This window comes from Adelges cooleyi, unplaced genomic scaffold, assembly GCF_023614345.1.
Source record: "Adelges cooleyi isolate 19-005CV unplaced genomic scaffold, UGA_ACOO_1.1 ACOO_flye_CR_arks_rails_tigmint_CR_PRNA_21, whole genome shotgun sequence".
Lineage (NCBI taxonomy): Eukaryota > Metazoa > Arthropoda > Insecta > Hemiptera > Adelgidae > Adelges > Adelges cooleyi.
Window position 1 is genome coordinate 1,730,797 of NW_026095871.1, and position 27,879 is coordinate 1,758,675.

Sequence of the window (27,879 nt, forward strand, 5' to 3'; positions counted from 1 at the left end):
ATACAACTTAAACTTACATTTAATGCAACACAAAATGAAACCAAACCAGACACAAATAATTGCTAACTAACTATTTTTCCATATTATACTATAACTTTTTTTGTCATTTGAAAACCTTCTTATAACAAATTATAATTAATGTAAACTATCATAGAACTAGTATATTTTAGTCCTTCTAACAGCCAACAGGGTAGGTAAACTTTTTTTTTTATCTAGAACAAAATGTATACATAATTAAAAATCATAAAACCTAAATCGTGCTACACACTTTATGTTTTAAAGTTTAAACGCTTAACCCTGTGCTTCTTATTAATTTTAATAAAAATAAAAAATTAAATTCTATTATTCACTAGCCGTTAGTGACTAATGCATTTTTTTTAACGTTTATTATTATGGTTGAATCTTGAAATAATTTATATTAAGTCATATATAATCATGTTAATATTAAGTTTGTAAGATATGGTAATTTTTATACAGTTTCGATTGACTTGACGCCTTGACCTCTTCTGTGTTTAATTCCACATATGTCACGTTTAGCTCAATAATCTAAATTACCTATAGCATTTTATTAAGCCTTAGCTTTAGCTCCAAACAGCGTGTCCGAACAAGATTAAGACGAACAGCTAGGTAAGTACAATATTTTAGGTTTTTATATTGTACGACGATAAACGCACAGTATACATAAATGAATACATACAGGGTGGGGCTTAAGTTAAGACCCGTGAATGAAAATAAGCGGCGGCGGCGACATCTTATATGTTCTCATAGCGTATAATATGTATTATATACTGTTTATTTATTATTGTTATATTCCTTCTTTTTTTTTTTTGCAAATATCGTCACACGGATTATATATAGAGTACGGTATATAGGTATATATACAATTAAAGAGTTTTAAATTGGTCGGACGGCGGCTGGACTTGAAAGGAAACTTTTTATCGGAAGAATTTGCGGAATATATCCTTTTGATGTGACCGCTCTCCGTTCTCATCTCTCCCGTGTGTTTTTTTATAAACTTATTCTACCTACATATTCTCATGTCACTGACGGCCGCCGCCGCCGCCGCCACCGCCGTAGCCGTTTCCCGGCGATCTCCATGGGTACCTATTAATAATAGTATAATATATATATATGCAGCTAAACAGACAGACTTCTATCCCTATGACCTCTAAAAATTACACAAAAAACCAAAACTGGATACAAACGCGCAAAAACTATACTAGTTTACCATCGTCGTATTAAATTATTATCTTTGAGTATAATATATGTATAAGTTTGTATAAGACTAAAAATCATCATCTCATGATGGCAGCGTTGGACCCTAAAGGTCTGTGTGAGTCAAACGAGTAAAATGAAGAAAAAAAAATCGGCTGTAGATTTTTGAGAAATTGTTTAGGATATATTTATGTATACCTTCCTATACTCTGTCTATAGCTTACAGGCGTTAAGTATACCTACCAAAACAGTGAAATAAATCCAGCGTTTCCGGGGAAAAGGTTTTAAGTATTTTTTTGGTTTGTCAAACACTCGGGTTTATGTCTAAAGAATATTCCATATCAATTTTAAACTAGTCAGCACCGCATCGAAGATAACAGTTCGTTTGTAACTCGCCTTTTGAAAATCTTTGTGGCACTACCGAAAAAAAAATGAATAATTGGTTGTTCTTAAACGTATCTGAATCGATGAAATTATTTGATTATTATCATTATTATTTTAAATCGACGGTGAATCTTATTTCAGGACTTTTGTGATAAAATGTTCACGTTAAGGGTCTGCTGATGTTATGTCATATACATAACATACATGTATAGATATAGGTATAGGTTATACATATAAATGTTTATACAAGCGTACAGTAGCCAAAAACGTTTTGCATATAATATATTACACAAGACACATGCACGCACGACCGGAGCGGCGCAATTGGATGGCAATATTCCGAAAATAATCCGATCGTCGTCCATTGAAGGAAGTGATTTTGGTTTTTTGGCACAAAACCGACTCAGACGCTGAATTTCCCCTTTTGAAATTTATCGCCCTCCTCGAATCCTACTTAACAAACGCCGGTAAATCAACGTCGCTGACTCATCACGTTTGTCAATGGGCAAAATTAAGCGTGCGCCACATCTTGTGTACTCATAATATACAGACACTCTAATTTTAAAGCATGTCTTGTTTTGTACTTAGGTACACTGTTATTAGTATCAAACTATTATTTTATGATGATAATATAATAAATATTATATCATAACTCAAACGACTAATGCCATCAATTTCTGTGCCAAGTGTGTACAACCCCACGCAGATAGGTTGTCCACGAATCGATGCACAAGTGTCTTAAGTACATAAATGTACATAGGTGTATTGTAGATAACCATGGTGATACAGGTGACATCAGCTGGTGCGTACGTGGTCGAATAGGTATTCCTAATGGACGTATAGTGTACAGAATGATAGAATTAGAAACGTATCAGACGAGCAGTCGGTTCAAGGGTTTGTCAATGAGACCGTGTGTCGTCGATGCCAAAGTATTCGATTTATTTTTACACCGCGCGGTCACACTCCGGGGCACGGCAGAATTTAAAGCACGTCGTCGTACTTAAGCTAGGCATATTACACGCATTGCATGCGGTACAGGGTGTTGATCTTTCGAAAATAATATAATTATCCACACACCGTTCGGTTCATAGAATGCATACGAACACTTCCTCGAGCGTGTTTGACTTAACTGTCAATCTACAATAACTCGCCAACATCAAAATTAATGTGCTTCTCTAATGAATGTTGGACAGGACTCTATTGAATGAAGAGCCTGGCTGCGAAGAGGAACTATATAAGCGCTGATCTTAGGTAATTCGAAATCTTGTATTAAGATCCTTATGTAATTTGAATTCAGCGAGTTCAAGTTTAAGTGTAATGGTAGTCTTCTCCAGACAGTTCAAGGAATCCGAGGAAGCATTCAATTGTTGAAGTCTTAAACTATACGTTTAAAATATGTTTCAAATAAGGAAAACTCCACTGTAGCTCCAATTAGAAACTTCTTAGGACTTTTATAAAAACGTTCAATTAATTGTAAATAAAGCGATTTTGCCATTAAGATAATACTTACCTAACCCTAAAGGATTTTAATGCGTTAATCTTATATTCCTGCGGAGTTAGGAGTTCTAATGGAATCCACATTGTACTTTGTAAGAGTGCAATTTACTAATCAAACGGAAAAAATATCAATTTGACACTTTAAATTTAGTTGGATCACCTAAATAAATAGTTAGACATGACTATACATGTATTTCTCCAATGTACCCTTTTGAGCTCCAAACGTTTCCCTCGTGCTTATCAAGTTTGTTCGCTGACTTTTGATTTGCCCACAAAAATAGGGAAGATGGATAGAAAATCAGCAGTAAGTGAAATCAGTTATAGATCAGGAAAAAAATCAACGCCAAATTATTATAGAAACAGTTGGTGTCGAAATAAATGAAAATTGCAGATGCTGAAAAGGTGTATCAAGTTACTAATCAGTGTAGTAACCACAGCTACCACCAGCGCCGTCGACGTGCCGCTATCAAATAATCAAACCCGGTTTAAACACTTTTTTGAGTTTCATCAAACGTCTTTAAACAGATACTATGGTATTTATTTGTTTACATTTTAATTGGGTAGGTTTAAGCACACCCTCGACGATTTGTATGTGTGTAGGAATGAGTTATTATTATTGTTGTTTTGGGGTGTTTACACCACGGGGGAATGTTGTCAGTCGTGTTGTGTCCCTCGTATAATATTATAAGTCGAGTCGACGGCGACGGGAAAGATTTTGGAAAACCGATAAAAAAACCAAAAGAAATAAGTGATTTTGTACCTTTTTTTAATCCTACGGATGATATTACACGTTGTTTTCTATCGTTAATTTACATATTAATAAAATGTAATTGAATGGAATGTAATAAAAAAATATCCATCGACACGTTTATTGTGTACACACTTCTATGACATGACATGTACCTACCAGTAATCAGATATAAAACATTTTTTGGAGTGACTATACAGTATAATGCTCATGAAAACGTCCAAGTGCGGATTGCTCATATTATTATCTTATCTTGGACATTATTATTACAACAATTTTAAATGCGGATAATCGACGTTTGTGGTATTTTTCATTAAACTCACTTTGTACACTGACAACTGAAACAATAGTCGATGCACATTAGGCATCTCTAAAATTAGCTGTTTCATTGAAATGTAGGTACATATGTATATGTATGGCCAGGGCAGGATATTTTATTTTTAACGTAACAAGCCAGCACAAAACATTATCCGAAAAATAATCGTTTGATGTTTTGGAAATAATTTCAATAGATAGTATTTTTTTAAAAATTATAAATCAAAAGACGTTTTAATTTTACCACTTTTGATTCTTTATTTAACTATTGTGGTCGTACATGATAGAATAAAAAAAAACTCAAAGCTAAACATAATAATATAATATAGCTTGAGACATAGGTACATAGCATATTTTTTAACAGCGTTGATTTATATAATTTTAACGTTTTTAAGGTATTGAAGTTCATAAATAAACGATGTTTAATGTTCATACGCATTATTTGGTAGGTTTTATAATAATAATAATAATATTCTAGTACATCATTTATTGCGCTATAAACAACATAATATTACTATTTATACTTTCTAACATTGCACATCAACACACGACTCTATAACAGTTAAATATTACAATATTTAAAATAAGAAGGAAAAATAAAACAATACAATATCTAAGACTTTCATAAATATAATAATATACAAAATATACGATTGAAACATATTTTTAATCAATCGACAGTTTTATACAAACAAATATGGAACTATAATAGAACGGGTTAGGGATACTCAATTCACTTTATATAGGTATATGGCCAAACAATATCAGCAGATTTGATTGCCCTGAAAACGATTTATAATTGCTTATCTGATCCACTGGAGATAACACCCATTTCCCAAATTACAGAAACAGTTACTCTTAGCCTAGCATCTAGTTGGACCTAGTTTTGGCATCACTGAATAGTATAGGCCTATTTAATAATATATCATGAACAGCAAATTACCTACTTGGGATTTTTTTCTTTTAAGTCAACTATAATATCAGCTATATATGCGTATATATACATAATAGTAATTAAAATGACAACAAAGTCAACATTATGATACATACTCATAATAAAATGTTTATATTATACAATAGGATATAAAGTTCTATCATCGAACAGACAATAATTATTTAATATTAACAAAACCAGCTATGGGGGCGGCTAAACTATGGCATAATATTTACTTTTTTCCTACACGCTGTTATAAATGTGTGTTTTTCAAAATTTGTCAATAAAAAAAAAAAAAAATTACATTTCTTGTTTGGAATATTACGTTTTCTTCAAAACCAGTAAAGGTCTTTAGACGTTTCTTGCACTTGTGCTTCTAGTCCTGAAACAATAATCAATACAATTAATACTGTTAGTGTTATTCTATCAACCGTATATTATGATCATATATTGAATAATTAATACAAGTATTCATTTTTAGAGTAAAATGTCAGTTTAATATAATATTGTAATATATTATTAATTTTCGCCAGCTGTTGTTCAATCGAGTGTTTGCCATAAAAATTATGTTCTCACGATATTTGCTGAAATATTTTTTTAATTCTAGACAACAGCCTTTGAAATCATTCCTTTCCTGGCTGTAATTTATAATCATAAAAACAGTAGGTATACAATTTGTTTTTTCTATATAAAATATAACATTAAAACATGTGTCAATGTGTGTAATGTGTGATTAATGTGTGTTACTTGTATATTATTATGTTAGTGTAAAAAATTAATCAGCTCTCCGACAAAAATGTTAGATTATGTAGTGACAAACAAATATTTTTTTATCAATAATATTTCAGCCTTCAAAATTAATCAAGATCGTTTTAATTTTATAAGGTCTGTCACAATTGCATGTTTGTCCGTACATTCCTGTGTATTTAGGTATTGTGTCTTTATGAATTATTTTAATAATAATAGTGGTAATGATCTATCATGGATTTCATCACACTGTGCCGTTGACTGGCTAATTCATTGTTAATAATATCTAATCAATAAAGGGCTGGTGTGGGTTTGACTTTTCCCAATGCACTAGAACGTTAGACGCCGCAAGTAGTACCTACTATAATATAGAGGATTTTTTAAGGAATTAAGTTATGGATAGCGATCGATATCTAAAGGCCTCCTAGAAGTTGGATACTCAAATAGTTTAACGGTTAAAGTACTGAGTAGGTGCATATAGTTCATTAAATACCTACGTGTATGGCATAATAAAACATGTTCAAATGTCTTTGCTGAACAATATTGTTAAAAATTCACTTTTACCCCTTGGTTTCTGGGGAACGCAATTATATTGTTCGCAAAGGGAAAAAGCAGAGCACGTTGGACTTTCAAGAGTAAGTGTTGCGTATATAATATAATTATTCATTTGTGCGCAGTGCAATAGTCGCGGGTTTGAATAACGGTTAACACTTAATAACACGTCACGCATAAAGTTTAGTCGAACACTTCTTTGTTTTTTCCCTATCCTCTTTTTTCTATATTAATACTGTTCTTTGTATTGCTCGCAAGTCCCGAGTCGACCGTGGCACATACCTATATATATATATATATATATGAACAAGCAGCCGTTTTGAACGGGACTGACAAGGCGAAGGGAAGGGGAGACGATGGGATAACGCCAAAGACGATGAGACGTGCGGTGGTGCCGAAAAGGCACGCGTTTCCGGATGGGAGAGGGAGCGAGAGGGATCAAAGCGAAGGGGGGATCTAGGGTTTTATTAAAACGGCAGAGGGAGGTTGAGTTATGAAAGGAATCCCAAGCCGTTCATTCCGCAAACGCACCCTGCGCGCACTGCGAAGAACCGCCTACGCGGTGGTAAAGCTGCTTCTGTATTCAAGGGGAAAACGGTCGACCGACCATTCGACGTTCAACCCGATGGCGAACGTCCTTAGTTTTCCGGTTTCCTATATAATATATATATATATATATATATATATATATATTTACCGCGTAATGGAGTAATACAAGATAATAATTATGCTCGGCGCTGTTTTCCATGATATTAATATAACCAGACGCGAGTATAATATACTTGTAAATTGATAAAAGTACGTATTTGTAGAAAATTAATACAAAGCTGCATTACAACTTAATGTATAATTTATAATTTATATTACACTTACAACGGCCTAAACGGTTAATAATCTGGAGATAATCTGATAAATATAATTGAGAACATTTTTAAGAGAGCATATAGATGGAATGTTAAAATTAAAAAAAAATGTTGAATCGTTTGAGAAGCCGTTAAAGACTAAAGACTGATCAAAACGAAGACGGGGAAAAGAAGAAATTTGCTGTCGGGAAAGATTAACCATTCGGATTTTTTATTAAAGGGCCTCTACACTAGCATTAATTAAAGCGCATTGTATAGGCAATTTTTTACTAAAACTTAACATTAAGATAATATTTTTAAACATATATATTACCATAGGAATGAACAACCTATTTTGTTATTTAATGATTATTTTTAAAACTCATGTAGCATCAATTTTTGTACAAAAAATATATGTATCTACTTCGAACAGAACTTGCCCAAAGATATTCCGATTTAAGTTATGAAACACCATTTGAATTCTTCATAACATTTACAAGGCATTGATCGTGGCACACTTTTAAAATTATTTTCAGTTCATTAATTATTTCAATGTAAAAACTTCAGTTTTTAACTTTTTTCAACTAAAATAATTAACTAACGAAAAATAATTTCAAAAGTATACCACGATCGATGCCTTGACATTGTTATGGAAAATTAAAATTTTTTTTTTCAAAACTTAAACCGGAGTATTCTTAGGAACATTACGTTGTAAGTAGAATGAGTTGTTTTCGACTAAAAATACACAGTTGTAGAGGCCCCTTAAACAAAATATTACCGTATAATTTCAATTAACATTTAATTATTCGATTTGTTTTTTAGTTTTTATTCGTTATTTAATTATAAACGTTGCTCAAATCTGTCGACGGGTACACGATTATATATATATATATATAAATATGAAAAAGGATGAAGCTACCTACTTTAGGGAATAGTAGGTGCGGCGGACGTAAGGGTTTGCGAGGTAAGTACCCACATAATATAATATAATATACGTTTGAGCATATTATATTATAATAATATGTCGTAAAAACAACAATTTACATTAACGGGGGGGGGGGGGGGGGGGTTGTCGGGGGTTACTCCGGAAAGGATATTAACAAACAGGGAAAAAAACGAAATAATTAATTTAGACCGACCTGCTGCTTTAGTGGTATGTAGGTAGTACGTATAAGGGTGCGACGCGGCGTGCAAAAGGGTTGTAAGGATATTATTATAGTGCGTTAGCGACCCTGTACATGTACACCCCCTATAGGTATAACATGTAATACACATATGAACAAGCAGGATATTGTGCGTGTGCACATTTTAGCATTTATCACACAGTTGCCGTGGTAACGTAGCCCGACCGTGTAGGTGTGGTCATTCCGAACCAATGACGCGACCCGTTCACAACACACACACACACACACACACACATATTAAACTATAGCTAGATCGATAGTATATGCTTCTAAAACACTATACGCAGCTATTATTTGTATACATAATATAAATATATCGGTTGTGTACTAGGCGAACCGCAAGCATAGCATAGTGTACGGCGGTGTCTGGTCACGCTTCAGAGTATATTTTATACATTCGAATTTTGCAAAATACATCAACACTAATACGATTTGTTCGAATTAAATACAAAAATTTGTCCGTATTATGATAATTAAATTCAAATATTGTCCTATTTTCCATTTTCGTTTTTGACGTAGGTAGGTCTATACGAATAAATATAATCACGTTCTCCGGCGAGGGTAGGTGTTATAAGTTATTTTGAAAACGATGTCGTGAAACAACACAATAATTACTTTCTTATATTGCGCTTGCCGCTTACACATCCGCATTAAAGACAACTTGTCATCCGCCCCCGTGCTAGTCTGACGTCGAAGAGTTAGTTCATTAATTAAAGAAAGCCCTCGAGGAGACTTGTTATTAATACGTCTGAAGTCTTAACTTTGAAACTAATAAAACCCTTTAAATTATCAAATATTGTATTCATATATTATGCTGTATAGTCGTTAACACAAGTACCTAAGCGCATACGTAATACTTATAGTAATACACAATATGCCATTTAAAATTGGGCCCATATATTTTAGTGTATTAATATGAGCACCGTAGTCGGAATTGGACGAAATGTAAAATTAAATAACGAATAACAGCTGAAATAAAAAAAAAAAAAATTAAACAACTTGACGTGTTAATTGAAACACTGTAGTAATACATTTGGTACAATGACACTTAATTATGAGATGTTAGATACATAGAAAATAAATAACACAAAACCCTATAGAAGATAAAAACTCTAAAGCTCATTTTTCAGTCACAAAAAATAGATATTAGTAAAACTTGTAGTGTCCTGGCGAAATCTCATCGAATGGCAACCATATGCGAGCTTTCACAGCAACAATAAAGAAAGAACTCAGAACTGTAATAACACATCTTAGGCCTTAGCTGTTGACTATTGTAAAGTATCTCGTTAATAATAAGAATAAGTGAGAAATAATAGAGAAGACAAAAAAAATGTGGAGAAAGCGTTATAATAGTATTATATATGTATGTATATAAATTAATGAAATATAGGTAAGAAAATTACACTTTACGAGTATTTAACCTTTGGACAAAGCTAATTTACATTTTTTACTGAAAAATGTATTTTAACAATCTATTTGTAATTTATATATATATATATATATATATATATATAATTTATTAAAGGACAATGGAGAAGCAAATAGAACTAAAGACTTAAGTATAATATATATACTATACAAATATTTACACTTTCTAAAAGGAGTTCCATCTCTTAGGTTATATACAGTAGAGCGATTTTTAATTTACGTATTATAAATAAACTTAAAGGCTATTATACGAATAAGGCCTTATTGAAAAATAAACGTTCAAAAAAATATTTTAAAAAAGGCTCTGAATTATCAATTATAAACATAACATATTTAATATAATCACGTTTTGTAAAAACAAAACGATTTTATGATGTAACGTTAATTATAAGTCGGACCCTAAGAAGGTATTTTTTTAAAATTTTAATTCTACTAAACACTTGTTTACCCATAAATATAGGTAAACCTATTCAATTTGCACGTACTGCGGGGAAATGTTGCTATAGCGTTTAAAGAACCAGGTTTTCCATTGTCGATAGCAGTGGCGTATTTATGGAGGGGGGAGAGGATATGAGGGATAGATCCCACCCTTTGATCTGTTTTTTGTAGTTAAGTTTTCTGTATTTCTCAATATAATATTACTTTTAAGTACATCCTAATTCCTACTTACTTTTAAGTTTTCAAACTGTTCTAAAATAGCCAAGGGAGGGGATCTATATTCATATCTTCCCTACATAAATACGCCACTGATCGATAGGTAATACAAAATATACTATCACTGAAAACGTTATGTTATATATTTATACATTTTTCGTTTGTCTAAAAACCAACCCATCTAAATTTACAAAAACACAATGATAATTATTATGGTCATCGTCGAGCGTATGTGTGTGTGTGTGTGTGTGCAGTGGCCAGCAGTGAGTGTTTATCAAAATGAGATTATTATACGTCTAGAGATGCCGATCGCGATGTAGGTCTTTAGTTCAATTAACTTTATATGGACGATATGATGACGTGCTCGGCAATTTCAAATCGGTCGTCAGCAATGCAGTTGTATAGTCACGTGACCCGAAGTCCATGAGCCGACTCGTTTTTTTTTTTTTTGCTTTATCATTATTCTTTTTGCATCGGTTCGCGTTGGTTTTAAAAAGAACAGCAGAAATCCAAGGCAATTGCTAAATTATCGTCCATTGTCTTTGTTTTATAATACATGTATAGTATATTATTATATATTTATAACTGTGGCCTTCCACGGGTTGTTTATAAAATCTCTACTACCCAATATTTAAAGGATTTTTTTATATCTATATATATATATTATATAACATGCCAGATACCTAGTATCTATAGGTATATAATATTAAAGTAGGTACATTGTTTATGATGTAGTTTTATAGTAATATCAAACGTTTACCAAATCCTTGCTCGTGTCACATTATCATGTAATGTTTTTAATTATACTTGAAACATCAGTAACGTCATATAGATTGAACTGTCAGGTATCTGACAGGGTATGTTCGGTAAAATATCTCAGATCCATTCTCATTTTTTTTCGTATGCATTTTAATTGATAGACATTTGTATCAAATCGGCTACATTACTTTAAGTTATAAACTATTGGTAATATCTTGATTATGTTCAGTAAAAATTCGAGAGTTGAGACGCATTATGTGTCAAGTTAAAAAACGTTATAGTATAATTATACTAATTGTTAAGTATCTAGAATCTCAAGCCCCCCTCCCCGAAAAATATCCGCCCGTGTTATTATATTAAATTCATCACTCAAATTTGTAATTACAGTATCACGCAACGGATCTGAATTTTCAATCCACGTTATGTCCAAAAACTTAACTTTCTATATGACAGCTAACGCCAGAAAAGTGCAAACATTATCTATAATATTATAGTTGTAGTAAGTTTGAAAACCGTTTTACCTGGGACAGTAGGATAAGACGAATAGGAAGCTCCGGTATCCAGGGCCGGATGGTGGGCGGTGTTGGGCCACGGGTCCATGCCGGCTTTGCTGTGGTATTGGTGTGGGTGAGGGTGACTAGATGGTGGCGGTGGCGGTGGCGGTGGAGGTGCTAGCCGAGAAGTTGGCGGTGGTAATAAAAGACTGCCGTACTGGGCGGCCATGTTGTGGTGATGGTGATACTCGTGTACGGCTCTGGAAAAAATAACATAATATTTGTAAACGTAAGACGTTGGATTCTGGCACTACTTTATTACGACATTAAAAGAAGAAGAATATTATTATCAGTAGCCGAGTTACCTGTGATGGTGGTGGGCGGCAGCTGCCGTATACTGTTGGTAGTGGGTCTGCCAAGGATCTGCCGGATTGCCGGCGGTGCCGTGGTGATGGTATACCGTTTCGGGATGGTACACCTGACTAGTGGAGTGATGCGAGTGATAGTTGCTATTCCAAAACGACGCCGGGAAATTTCTTGACGACATCGGGGAAGAGTCTATATTATAACAAGGAAAATAAAAAATTATTCGGGCTCAAAAAAAACTCTTGATATTCTTTTGTGGCTTCTTATAGCACTTTTCCGAGCACACGCTTCTCCAGAGCCTATATATTATATCCGGGACCTAACAAACAATACACTAATATTCTACAATTTAATTGTATCCAATGGATTTTTGCCTAGTTGCTCCTTCCCATGCAGACATTTTAAATACGAGATCGATCGCGGTGTAAACGACAAGTTATTGTACATGAAGTCCCAAAATTTAACCAACAAGACCCAATACATTTTTTTGTTGGCCGATTACCTAGATAGTACCCGACGTACTTTATTCCAATCTATTGTTTTTTTCGTCGAATTTCGAGTACTCTAATCTATCTCTACCTCTGTATACCGCACCGCACGGCAAGTCGGACACGATATTATATAATAAAAAGAGATACGGATCGGATGGTCGGCGTTTGGTCACAAAAGACATTCGGAGAAGTGCAAACGAATATATACATATATATGTGTGTGTGCGTAATAAAAATAAATCAATAAAAAAATAAAAACAATGAGGAATTAAGAAGCGAATAAAACGAGCATGTGTGTGTGTGTAAAACTGGTTTGGTCGGGTCCAATATAATTTACAAATCTACTCGATAACACTGCACAAACACACACACACACCATCTTAAGTCGTACAGGTATATATTATATTATATACCTATCTACACTTCACGTAAATGCGCTTCTTCTACACCTGTAAAAAGACAACAATAGCTCTTGTCGAGCAGCGAAGAGAAGAAAAATAAATAACTGAAACAGTGGACCCGTGGGAAAGCCCGAATACGACACATTATTCGTATTACACCCGACTTACATAAATCTTCTATACCTGCCTAATGCCGACACACAATTAATACACCGCACTCGCCAAGTATAATAATATAATATGCATATAATATTATAATAAGATAATACGTATGTAATAATAATGATAATATTATAACAGGCACTCGATAACCGGACAACGTGTAAAACCAACACACAATTACTCAAGAGTAGTAAGTACATAATATGTGATAATAATATACCGTTCATATATTATACATATATGGAATTGAACAACGGTAGTGCAGATATTGTGCTTATGATGTCCTACCTATGCGGATGAACCGAGTCCTTGGCAAGAGCACTCTCACTACAGCACATTTTTGGACCCTTTACCTACCCCTATTAAATAGTATATGTTAGCCCACTTGTTGTTTCAAGTTTCGATATGTGGACCTATGTGGAGAGTATTGGTTTTACAACAATGTTTTTGATTATATTTTTTTCGTGCGCCCGGACCATCGATCAAAGTTGGACTTGTTTAGAATTCAAAAATCTCGATATTCAAATATTTCAATTAGTTATTATTCGTTTTTTTTTTTATCACAAATCGTAACCCGCAGCAACTAAGTGGACCAAGAGTAGACCAAATTTTGGAAAAGTTCACCCCATCTTGGGGGATGGTAGTATACTGTAAGCGAGTGTCTATCAAAGTTTCAGTATTGATTTCAACACCAGATAAAAACGGTTCATCGAAATACCAATTTTGAATTATTAAATTATTTAACGATATATATTATTCGGTTCGGACAGTTTTTCTAGGTACACCGTTTAAGGCAAAATTGTCATAGTACTTGTGTAACAGGATTAACGATATACTTAAATTACCTTCACCCCTATTCCTCCCCCTTCGACATATTATTAATTATTAAAATACAAAACGCTTTCCGAAAATTAGTAAAATTAGTTTGAAATGTATACAGAAGATTGTTGATGTCTAGTCAAAAGCCAAAACAATTAACCCTTCCATAGAATACAAGGACACTTTGTTTATTTAGATATTTGATAAGTACCTACTTTAAATTGGACAGATGGTGTAAAAATATTATAGGTAGCTTGTATAACAAGTTAATATACCTAAATAAAAAAATTAAAAAATTGTATTTAAAATGTTGGTATGGCCTAAAGTAGTCAAAAACTTTTGACCAACAGTTTAAAATATAACTATACCATCAATATCCATCAATCTAACACGTTAAAACTTATTGATACTTTTATCATGTTTGTTCAATGCAAAAGTGAAGCGCCGGTGAGCAAATGAGCACCCTTTTCCACGTTCTAAATAACCGGCAAACAATTCAAGGGGGTTCGACTTAAACTCGACTATACATATGTTATACACAGCTGTTGTCTAGATCATAATAATTATATAAACTCGCTGTACATATTATACAAACGATATTTCGCAGTTTAAGTTCATGTGCGCGATATAGTATAGGGACTATACATAGGGTAATCGCAGGTTGTTGAATACTTCCAAGAAAAGTTTATATGTTATGCGTTGTATAAAGCGCTTCGCTTCGAGGGGTTTTCGTAATTATTATTATTATACTTAGTCATAGCATAGTTGAAGATACGGTCGAGAGAATTCGTCTGGGAATATTATATTAAATACACACATTATTATGAGAGCGCCAAGTGCCGACGTTACCCACGCCTTTTTTTTTCTTTTTTAGCAAGACTCGAGGCCATGTAATACTTATGTTGTGTATCTACACAAACAGTGTAGTATTAAGTATAGATACACAGTAGTTAATTATCAAATCTCCATTCTGTGCAGTCATAGAGTCTAGCTTTAGGTGTAACCGTCTACTGATTTCCCCCAAAAAAGGACCCAGGGGTTCGGTCGGAGTGGCCAGAATAGTTAAGGATCAAATAATACATTTGTAATGACCCGGGTTGAGAACTTAACAAAATTAAGTTCTTGACTTATTGAATATTATTTCACACTTATATAAAATCATTAAGTACTTATGAACGTAACTGATAAATGGAAGGGCATTAAACTATTTAAAAGAATTAAATATGTATTTAAGCACTTACAATATTAATGTGGTTATGAATTTAACGATAACCTTTACTAATAATAATATGATCAAAATTTAAATATACAATAAAATATAAATAGAACAAAATGGAACTTATACTTCACAAAATTTGTAATCACTTATAAAACAGTTTTAATTTATAAAACATTTTAAAAAGTCAACGGTATAATTGGTTAAAGCGGAGGATGTTGAGACTTGAGGGTAATTAAAATTAACCGTAGATGAGCATTAAAAGTCAACATCAAGTTTATGGCCATTATTATAGCTAGTTAGTCCGGAGTAATAGCAGTTCAGAAACTTTTACTTTTGACCTAGAAAATAAGGTAATAAAGTCTTAATAATGTATTATACATTTTTTATAATTATAAAAAGAAAAAAAACTCTTTAATTGAAAGAAATAATAGAAAATTAAAGAGTGATTAAATGTTGCGAAAAATCCAATTAAAATTTGCTTTCGTGTATTATTTCATATCATACAAGACTAGGCGAAAATTAACAATCATTAAAATGGATTAGAAAATAATTACATTAAAAAAGTAAAAGCTTAAGTTAACTTATATGAACAAAAATATTTTCTTACTCAACAAAAACCGAACCAACTTAATTGTACCGTTGGGCGACTTCAAATTTCTCCTGTGTCCTATCTGACCGTCCCGAGCAAAATGCAGATAGGACATTTGTTATAATAAGCACGGCAGTATTGTATTCAACATTGCAACATCTTCCTAGACAACCGATATGTAAACTAACAAAAAATATAAAATCCAAAAAAAAAAATGCAATTCCCATGGTCGGCTCGCGCGCTATCAATTCTCGGCCGGCGATCAAATGCCAGACAACAACAATGTATACACAACCAATAAACGTATATATATATATATATATAGCTGGTACACACATACACAAACAGTTGGATTGCAATTATTATTATTTGGTTTGTGTGTGTGTTGTTCGCCGCGTTTGACCGTGTGAGCGCATATGACGGTTGTAATGCGCCAAGAAGAACCAGTTGTGTTGGCGAGAGGAGGAAGAAGAAGACACACAGTACGGCATTCCGCGCGACCGGAGGTGTTTTACAAAATAATAAAACCAAAGAGTAGTTTTCTGTTGTAGCTATATATATATATATATATGTATATATACATATACCTACACTAATTAAAAACCTATTAGAATAATGTCCGATTCTCACACGATATGGCGCGCTGATCCTTCAGAGTAATATATTTTATTAACGCGACGCTATCGTTGTCCAAGAGTAAGTATAATATATAAAATAAAAAATAATAACAATAACAATTTTTCGAGTAGAGTGTCGTGTAATTATATTGCCGGAGCGCGTTTTCTTCAAAGCGACCAACGCGCATTCTTTTCTAATAATAATATATAAAATGTATCGACAACACCGCGTTTCCCTGTGCGGACTGGGCATGTACATGTCTAATATATAAACCACGGTAAAAAAAAAAGAAAAATACCCATATTTTCTCAGCACCGCGTCGAAGCAAAAAAAAAAATAATAATAATACTTAACTGTCTAGGTGACAGTGAAGAACATAGAATTTCTTTTGATCGACGACGACGTCACCGCACGTTCAATTTCTTTCCCGCGCTTTGTTAATCCAAGAACGGTTTCGATCCGATTATATGGGTAAGTACTTTCGCAGTATATGTTAGATATAATTATTTACAAGTCCACGATATGCATTGTTAGTTATACCAACGGATTTAGCACTAGATAAAAGCCCGAGAGAAACGATGGTACACGTGCGCTTGACCACAACATTTGAAGGGGAATTTTATTTACTAAAAATGTATTGTAACAACTTTAGAGCAGGGGCGAGCTGGGACAAAATATAGGCCAGGGCGGTTATACAATTAGGCCCGTTTACTATATAAAATCATAAGACTCTTGCCTATGACACGAGTCAATGGATCTCATCCAAAAGAAAAAATAAACTACATATAATATATGTTTAGTGTCTGTTGATTATTTTAAATCAATGTACTTGTAATAATTGTGTAATATTTCTGAAGTGCGAAGACGAATAAAGATGAAATATAAGTTGATTGTGTTGAGGGCTAAACGTTTTAGTTTGTTTTTTATAGTATTTATATAGTAATGTTATGACTTAAGAAAATTTGAACTAACGTTAACTTAACCTGACCTAACCCGAACAATAATCGACTATACGAATTTTGTACAATGTCTGGATAAAATCCTTTGTCAAATAAACCGATCGACAACTTTTTTTTAATCATTTAACAATTATTGTTTTATTTATTTTAATAGTTTTTTTTTTTAATACTAATTTTTTATGTTTTTTTTTTCGTTTATATAAAAATCGACCAAATACTGTTTCCAGAAGTATGTGTTTTTAGGTTTTCAATTTTTTTCAGATATTTAAAGCATTACAAAAACTCTTTTCGATATTTCCGGAAAAATAAGGGTTTATCTTTAATTTTTTTTTCTTCTTCAGAAAACCCAATTTATTTTGAAAATTTTAAACTATTCAAACAGCTGTTCGACGTTTTCTTAACAAAACACACAGATATGCCGCTCCGCTGCGACCATTCAACTTATGTATCTAATATATACATCTCTGGTAATGGCGTGTAAACAATTTCGCAGTTAAGATTTCAAAAATAATTCTAATATAGGTATATACATAATTAAACCCTATTTGTATATGAATACCTTTGGTCGACGTTTGGTGGGAGTTGTTCTGTAGCTTCTGTTCTGCGTTCAACGCCCTGGAAAAGTGTTCGTCCACCACAGAAGCAACGTCGCCCGTGTAATGGGTGAACACCACACAGTTGACGGACAGGTACTGCGCGTGTGCCGCGGTCCGCCTGTCCCTCGTCCTGGAATCGTCCGGGTTGTCTTCGTCCTCGTCCATCTCTGTGCGCACATCTGGAGGAGAAAAAAAAGAAAAATCAAAACCGCATGAACTTGAGGCAAAAAAGAAAACTTTTTTAGATCCATCATCAGTCCATTAGGTAGTACACGTCTTACTATGGTACTATACACTACGTCTCGTCTTACGGTTTCGTCTTAATTTCTTTCGAAGCAAAAAAAAAAAAAAAAACCCCAATCCCTCTTCTGAATACATTAACGCGCGCACCTCGTTAAGTACAACACGCCGCGTGTCCTGAATTACAAACAGATATACACGGGAACAAGAGCGATTTATGCGAGTACAGACTACAGTGTACACGGTGACGCCCGCACGCCCGTTATAGTAATAATAATAATAATGTTGTTTATTAAGATGGCCGTTTTTGCAAGACAAAGCAGATTAATCTCAATACAGTTTAGTAGAGAATAAAGCGCTGCCTGCGCCGGTGTGTTAATTGAAAAAGCGTTGGGGTGGATATTGTCTTTTGTGCAACTTATACAAGCGCGCAGTTTAAGTACTTGTAAGACATTAAAGGATAATATTATATAATCCTAGTCGTGCAATAGGGTTAAACGAGGAGAGTAATTGCGAACAAATCGATCGAGTGTACCTAAATGCAATTTTTATTCATTTTAGTTCCACAACGGTTAAGTTTTTTGAACCGTGTGTAATACATTTGCTACATCAAAAGCATTCGATTAAAATTAAAAAAGTCGCTTTTGTATTTGCCCCTACAATATATTGCAAAACAAACTTATTCGATGTCATCAGTTATAGCAAATATGGCAATTGGCAAATGATTTAATTTACCCGCTATTCAAGAGATAGTAAAATATATTTATGTGATTTAGATTTAAATTATAGACGTTCCTTGAATAGGAAGTGGTGCAATTTTTATTGTACAACCAGGTTTTTTTGGAATTTTAAACAATATAAAAAGCAGATTTTACTAAAAAAACGATTAGAAAAAATACCCGTTTATCTGAATGCCGTTGGCCGTTGCTCTAAACTGTAACTCGATTTTAGAAATTGAATTTTCATAAATAAATAACCTCTACAGAACAATGTCAAAATATAATAAAAGTACTGTCAAATAGATAATAAATTTAAATAGATTCCTAATTTAGATCATATAAAACTTGCAAGCTAACAACTATAATACTATCTTTAACTGTACAGCGTGGTTTAATAAGACGGTCCAGTACCATTTTAAATGAGGATGAATAATTTCAACTTACAATGTTTTTATTGGAATACTATACCACTTTTGATACCATATTTTGTTGGAATCATAATATATATTATACAAAATATGTCAACAGAATGAAACCCATGACAGCGAGATAAGAACTTATTGGAGTTAGCTGTTGCGATGGTCTCAGATGTAGATATAATGTACAGAAATTAAATATGAAAGTAATAAAAATTAAAAACTCTTTGATTTTCGAAGCGTGCGGTTATTGTTTGAGAAAATGTAACCTTTAAGTTTTATTCAGTGCGTCTAAAGTAGTAAATAACTGTAAAGAAGACTATAGTATATATTATATATGTATATCGACCAGGGAAACGAGCATTCTTTAGATGGTGGAAATAAGTTAAAGGGTTCAAAGGTCGAACCCTAAAGTAAACTCTTAATTTTAATTAATACAATAAGCTAAGGTTTTACACCGTCCTGCGGCGTTCTTCAAACTCTATGGCCACTACTTTTAATAAAAACGACTTTTACATCTATATTTTGTAAACGGTTTTGTGTGTTTTATTTTTTACACAGCTGATACTGATGCCGAGATTGGAAGTGAATTTACACCTGTATGAATATAATCTATGACAAATGTGATAAAATTTCGATTTACCATCTCTGGACGTGTCTTCCTCCTTGTGCACTACAGCGGTACTGTTGGCCGTGGCTGGCGATGATGCCGGACTCGCAATACCGCCCACTGGACCCACACTAGATGCTCCAGAACCGACGCTGCTATGGTGAGAGTCTGTATGCTCTGCAATGGTCGTCCAACGGTTGGCTGGCGAATCGCTTCCTCCCAAAGGCGAAGACGTAGACGGTTGCTGATGCGATTCCAAAGCTCTCAACTGTAAACATAAGATGAACAGAGTTTTATATTATCAATTATTAACGAGTTCAAAGTATTATATAGAGACCTAAGCACACTGCTGCACGAGACACCACGAAGTGAATCTGTCAAAGGCTGAACTTAACTTAAGAACAGTATAAGTTAATCTCAAGGAGAAATTTCACTGTAATCTCGTTATTATCAATGGCCGCGGATCAGTTATGGAACTTTTTAAAATGTTTCCATTTAAACAGTTGTAAATTTTAATAGAAAATAAAACAAGTGATAATATAGAGGGTCTGGTGCTATATCAATGATATAAGAAACATGTAAAAGTTCCAACACAACAAAATTGAGAAATAGTTTAATATTTAATTCTACAGTTATTGTCAACAACAAAAATTAACTCAACAATTTAGTGTTATGTTACATGTAATTTGGAATTGATATTAATATAGTTTTGCTTTTAAATTTGTTCTACCATCTTTTTCGTTTTTTTTAAATAATTATTATTGTGGAACCTTTTTAAAACAACTATGTTGTACAGAAAGTCAGAAACTTTTATCGTAAGTGTCCTAATAGTATTTTTATGTAGGAAATCGTATACATAAAAGTACCACAACAATAATCGTTGTACGGAAAATTGTATTTTAAAAGTTCTTAAATAAACTGTGAAAAAAAAATAAAAGTTAGATCTTTTATTTGGTCCAATAAATATAGGTATAAATAAATGTCTCGTTAATAATCGATATAGCATTTCGGTTTTCGCCAATTCCAATGTGTGTACACGGTAAAAAAAATACTTAGTTGGTCCAACTAAAACAAATATGGTTAATAAATTTCTAGTTGGAATAAATGATCAAATAGTTGTAAACATTTAGTTGGCCGAACCGAATGCATAGTCGCTTTAACTAAACGTTTAGTTGGCTCAACTATTTATTTAGTTATTCCAACTAGAAATTTATTGTGTCCCATAATTTTAGTTTAGTTGGACCAACTATGTATTTTTTCCCCGTCTAGATACTCGGCGCATTTATTGCAACTTTTATAAAATAATACAATCATTATTAGGTATATTATATTATAGTATGCCCCGTGGACGAATATGAGTGACCGCGCGGTCTTTTTGGACTAATGACGGTCAATTATTAATATTATATACCGATCGCGCATTTGAGGACAGATGTCACGGACGTGTGGAACCGGTTGACCGTATATCTTATAATATTTATATATATATATAGACAAAGGACGAGTGCGGCAAACAATTGTGGGGAGGGAAGGAGTATAAAAAAAAAAAAAAAGTGGTAGCCCAAAATTTTTTTTTTTCTTCCGAAAAACATCAATTGTCTTATCATCACAGTAGGTATAGCGTCGTGCGGCCTTACGTACAGGCCATTGTAAACATATATATATATATATATAAACATACAATAATAGTAAAGAAAAATAAAAAAAAAAACCAAAACAAGAATAAATTGTTAAAGATGGACCAGATACTATGTCGGAATGCCGAGTCGGGTCGGACTTAAAAGAGCATTCCTCGTGTCCCGGCACACACACCGGCTGCCTCTGATGACCATAAATCAATACATATGGGGATACACATATACTGACCGCCGCCGCCGCCGTACTATACCGCGGCATTTTGTACTACACACACACACACACACACCAAATACTTAAGCCGACAAGTTCGGATTTTCCTCCAATGGGATTTTCATGATTTTATTTTTCCATCGCATACACCGAATACCGTTATTACATATAATGTATATATAATACGCCGCATTATGTGTATACAGTGATACATAATATATACTACACTCTGTTAATGTTATAAATTTAATAAAACGTGTAGGTATATGGATATGGACCCGCCCGGGTAGGATCTCAACGCTAGCAAAAGGGCTTCAGTACAAAAAAAAACATATTATAACGCGAGCATTTATAATATAATACTATATATATATATATATATATCGTCATCTGTATGTGTGTGTATGTACATTATACCTACAGTTTTTTAGTTTTTTTTTTTTAAATATGGGCGCCATTACGCGCTATACACGGTAGCCTATATAAAGATATGGAATTCCACTCATGCCGCAGCTATTCCAATTTGTTCATTAGACGTGGGTCATAAAAATATTTCAAATGTTTTTTTCCACGTGAACAGCACTGCGTTTTACATACATATCAGTTCCTAAGCGTATAATTATATATTATAATGCACGACGAAAGTATTCGTTTAAAGCGTCACGCTGGCGACCGCTATCGATCTATGTAAGTATACATAAATAGTTCAACCTATAAACTGCATGTTAGTGTTGTTATTTAACCGTTATACGGACTCTGGCTTAGATTTTTGCAAGTGCAGAAGGTTGCAGGTGCACTTGATCAAAAAAAATATATATATATATAAGCTCCCCCAGTATCAATTAATATATCAATAGCTCCAGGGCTGGGGATTGAGCCTTTAACATAAATGGGCACCGCGATTTGGGTCTAGGAGAAAAATATATATGGGTTAATAACTCGAGCAGTCTACAACAGGAAATAGACCTGAACCTAAGAAAAAATAAATAAATCACATCTGTCATATTTTATTATATTAATATTGCAATTAAAATGCATTAGGTACAATGTATTTGTAATACATTAGGCCCTGTCTGTATAATATGCAATAAGTGAAATATTTTTTTAAAGATATGAAAAGGAAATTAATTGCTTTGAGTATATCAAAAGGTTTTAGATTATTATATTTATAATTTACCAAACATCTTATGAAAATTGAGACCCACGAAGGGCTTAACCTAACTCATTGCCTTGGAACATTACCCAACTACAAATATATCAAACTAGTATTATTAGGTAAATTGTACACAAAGGAGATCTGCTGTCTGCTGTGTACAATTTTCAAGTATTGGCAAATAGATTATAAAATCTACATTATTATTGGTTTTTTTTTTTTTTTAATACGATTTTTATTGCTTATGTATGAGTATGACACAACAGCTATCGAAGGTTCTGCACGGCTTAAGTACGCTGCAAGGGAAGTGCATTATTTTCGAAAACAATCACGTCTCGCCGAAGGTTGTCGACAGAAATCCGTTCGCGCGTTACACAGAACGTACCTAATCAAGCCAGAGGCAACACATAATAAAATAATATTATGCTGTTCTTCTTGCCGTACTACAGCATACTACAAATAATTCGCCACCGTCGCCGCCAACACGTTTTGAGCTTGAGTATTGAAAAGAAGAGACGTTCATTTGCTCTAATGTCTATAAGTTAGAGAAATACACACCCGTGACACGCAACCTAGTAAATTATCAATCAAGTTTTAATTTTTTATGCTTATACACTATATAATACAAATCTTAAAAAACCTACACTTACACACAAAACATTTCTTGTATCTGCACTTATTACTTATGTAACTAATTACATCACAGACAGTAAGCGAGAATGAACAAAATGTAATATTTCTACTTTTAAAGTCAAATAAAAATATAACTGTTTTAACGTTTTTTTTTTTTCATTATGATTATAACATTATATTCTCAAGTATATTTTAGATATTTTGACCGAAGAAAAGTGAATACAGCCAAGTATACCGTGCTATAATATCTGTACTTATAACGCAAGCCCAAAAATAATGGCGGTTTTCAGTTTTGTATGTAGAACCTTCATCAAGCCAATATGACAGGAGTTCCTCCTTTTATAATTTATTAAGACTAAAGGGTGTAATTCTTCAAAAGAGAGTATGCTACAGACAAATTACGTTTTTATGCTTCATTGAATAGTAGTACCCCGTCTTAGTTGTTAGACTATAGTCAGTTGAGCCATGAAGTAAAATTGGACATTGCACTTTATGATATTATAATACCGACCATTCGACCAAAACGATTGAAACGAATAGTATAATTATTACTTTTTCAAATTAAACAAATCATGTTTAGCTAATAGATTTTGAATATCGCCTAAAATTAGATTAAGGAAATAATCTTCGCCATCGTGTCGGTCTGATATCTATGGAAATCCGCTTGTATATAGCGTACGGCATTGTATACTTACACCTCAGCTATACCGACTATCTTTAATGAGCTGTATCTATACCGTCTATCTTGATAAATATATTACAACACAACAGTAAAATGTGATAGGTCGGTAGGTACTTTATTAGGCGATTATATCTTTCATCGCCCATTTACATAAACATGAAATTATAACTTTTTAAATATTACAATATTCGTTATATATATATATGCGGTTCAAACCTATATATTTCTTTCATATCATACTTGATCCGTGTTTTTATTTAATTTTTTTCTAACTCATATCTAAATATAAAGCGTTTCTACTAAGTACTATACCTATATATTATTATACAGTTTCAAGGCAGCTCGACGTATGATAGATTTGCAGTTTGATCATTAATAGTGTATAAAATGTAGGTATAACGACAATTATTTTTACTATATAAAATATTATTCAACGCTAAAATTTTGTACGGACAATGAAAAAATGTTAAACCACAAACATAATAATATACATAAGGTCGCATGCTCGCAGCGACTTATCCGGACGAAAATTAACAATTAGCTCGTTCTTGTTTCTCTCCTTTTCTTGGAATTATTTTTTTTTTTTTAAAGACTAGTTTTCCAAAACACAACCGGTTGGTCGGTTCCTCTTTATGTGCGCGCACACACACACACACACTTCGAAAATAGGTATAACTTGACTTAGAAAACGACAAAACTCGCTATACCCGGGAACAGACCCATAAAAAAAATAAATAAAATAGTAGAAATCATACTTAGTCGCACGCGATTTTTCTTTATCATTATTATTATTATTTTTATAATACTAAAGGCCGATAGGATCCGTGTGTTCACCGTACACACATATAATATAGGAACGTGTTTGAAATGCATTACACATGTCGCTTTTCTAGGCGGTCAATTGAACAATAACGAGAACACGTGCTATGATGTATTTATAAAATATAATAGTGATATAGGTACATATATGATGTTATTATCTGCACAACGCGTACCTACCGTGGACAATAGTATGTAATAAAAATTGAATTTTTTAAAAGTTCTACTGGAAAACTATATTATATTGTATTATACCTGTGGGTAGGTATATTAAATTTAATTCATACTTGACCGGAGAGCGATAAAACGGTTTTTTCTTCTGTGCGTTTTTATTATAAGGCTGTTAGATATCAATATTTTGTTTTAATGCTCTTATATGAATTATTATGGGAATGGATTGTTTACATGAAAGAAGTTTAGTCCAAAAAAGTTAAACTTTCTGGAAATTAAAAATAGCATTGTTTTTCACATGCAATATTTTCCATTTCTATTCACTATACTTATTTAAATTTACGAAGATTAATTTTTCAAATTAATTTTTTAATAAAATTCACTTAAAAACTGGGATTGTGTGCACTAGAATGATGTAAACCAAAACTACTTTATACCAATATAATATTTTATTGTGACTTTTAAACAAATGTTCACAAAAATATACAAACCATTAAAAGAAACTTTTGTTGTAAACGTTTGAATTGCCATAATAAAATTGACTATCATACGAATTTGACTCATTTCATAAGTAAACGAATATTTCAACAAAATTTTGACTATTATGGCGTTTTATAAATAAACCATAAGACCCTTAGACTATAGTGATTAAAGTTTAGTCCTTCTCATTCTACGTCTATAGCTGCTATAGTCGCGACTGGTCTAAGTAACAGCTACCTACTGGTTCAAGTAGACATAATTCTAACTTCTAAGTAGGTATATACTAGAATGTGGTGAATAAATGCTATTAAATGTTATTTTTCACGAGAAAGGCGTTGGCTGCAAATATATCTATTACTGCGCTTACGCACAACGGTACAATAGTGTACAACACAATGGCCATAATATAGTTACAACGACACTCAAGTACTATACACTGCTTTATTTTGTTCGTTATAAACGTAAAGTATACATAATTCAGGGTCTTTGTTTAGGTTTTAACATATTATTCTGTCACAATGTCGCTGGACGCGAATAGCTATGATAGGGACAACGGGTGTGCCTGCAAAATATGACCAACAAAGTTCTTAAATCTATAAACAAATTGTTCGGATATTACCTAAAGGTATATTATATAGTTTTGAAATTTTAAACTACTTTTGGTTATTTTTTTCAAGGATTTAACAGAATGTCAATAATATGTTCAAAAATTAAAACTAGACAAATTCGTTTTATAGTATATACTTATATACTAAAAATGCATGTACCCAATTGTTATACAAGGAAAATATACACTACTTATTTAACTTTAGAGGCTGCTAAGGAATTTATTCGAGGACCTTATCCGTATAATTAAGTACATGTAATTCTTGAGTGATTACCAAAAGTTTTGACACCCCCTTCCAAACAATTTTGATAGATTGCACAAGAATATTGTTTTCGAGTAAACCGAATATTAACAAAAAAAGTCTATGAAATTGACATTTACACTCATTTAATTATAATTTATTACTTCTTAGGTTTTTTTCACCCCAAAGAAATATAGGTATCTTCTTTTCTTAAACGTTTGATAATTTAAAAACCTTTAGAAGCAACACAACTAGGTACCAACTAAAGTAATGAGAACTGGTATCTGGTGACTGGAATATGCGTTGGTGGTACATGTAATAAGTTGTTGATTTTACAGGACCATCAGACATTATGAATTGTTGGGGCAAACATCTTCCCCAATTCGGCGTGAATGTGAGGGCCTGGGAATGCTTTTCACACCCAAAATTGCTTGTGTTCATAAGCATAATTGAGAAAAAATGTAATGTTTAGTGTTCAGTGTTTAGCATCCCACAATTTTACTTAATGGGAATTATTATTCTCACTAAGTAAAATTGCGTCCATTGGTAGGTACTTGGTCGCAGTCACAGGGAAAGACCTCTGATATGTACACATAAGAAAGTAGGTAGGTAATAAGAGTTTGCATACATTTTGCACGTTGAAAGTTTTCAGGCGCAAACGACATACCGCTATCAAATAAGATTTTGGGGGCAACTATATTTTATATAATGACATGTAAATACAATTACCCGGTCATATTGGTGAGTGAACGGCGCGAAATGGTGATGCGGCGCCCTGGACGGCGGGGCGGCCGTGCCCGACGATCTCTGGTATAAATACGGATAATACGCCTGATACATCACCTCTGTGCAGCTCATAGTCCGCACTCGGTGCGCGCCCGGCTCATTTACAACGTACGTGTACTCTGGTCGGTATTACCGAGTAAAATATAACAATTATGCCAATTGTCGTGTCGCGAGTATGTCGAAAATATCGCTATATAAAAAAGTCGGCGCACAACTACACACACGGCGGTAAAAAAATTGTTTATTCTCGCACCGGTTTCGAACACTCCCACGGGCGATCGATGGCAATAATAAATAAGCAATATTACTGTACCTACACCTATACTAGGTACGTTGTGTGGCGGACGGAAACGCACAAAACAGTTGCCGCTTTAAAGTGTATACGAATTGAACACCGAGTTGGTTTGATAAAAAAAAATTGGTATTTTTTAAAAAAAACTTTTTGGTTCGACGAGACGAGTGCGTGCGACTCGATGCGTGAGCGACACTGTTGTGACGACC

At 33.2% G+C, this 27,879-nt stretch overlaps 1 protein-coding gene across 1 annotated transcript; it reads right to left on the reverse strand.

Moving 5' to 3' along the window:
* Positions 1–5,359: 5,359 nt before the first annotated feature.
* On the reverse strand, positions 5,360–27,873 carry LOC126834109 (protein vestigial-like). Its single transcript, XM_050565806.1, has 6 exons — positions 27,322–27,873; positions 19,992–20,226; positions 17,937–18,152; positions 12,119–12,311; positions 11,781–12,013; positions 5,360–5,475 (listed from the first exon to the last, which is right to left on the reverse strand). Exons 1-6 carry the CDS (start codon positions 27,448–27,450, stop codon positions 5,426–5,428), a joined length of 1,056 nt encoding a protein of 351 aa, XP_050421763.1. The 5' UTR covers positions 27,451–27,873; the 3' UTR covers positions 5,360–5,425.
* Between the last annotated feature and the right edge of the window lie 6 nt (positions 27,874–27,879).

Excerpts from the sequence above, each read along its gene's own strand:
- LOC126834109 (XM_050565806.1), bottom strand. The coding sequence starts at position 27,450 with ATGAGCTGCACAGAGGTGATGTATCAGGCGTATTATCCGTATTTATAC. Across the intron at positions 12,312-17,936 it reads CCACCAAACGTCGACCAAAG|ACTCTTCCCCGATGTCGTCA; the intron begins GTATTCATATAC and ends GTTATAATATAG. Across the intron at positions 12,014-12,118 it reads GCCGCCCACCACCATCACAG|AGCCGTACACGAGTATCACC; the intron begins GTAACTCGGCTA and ends TATTTTTTCCAG.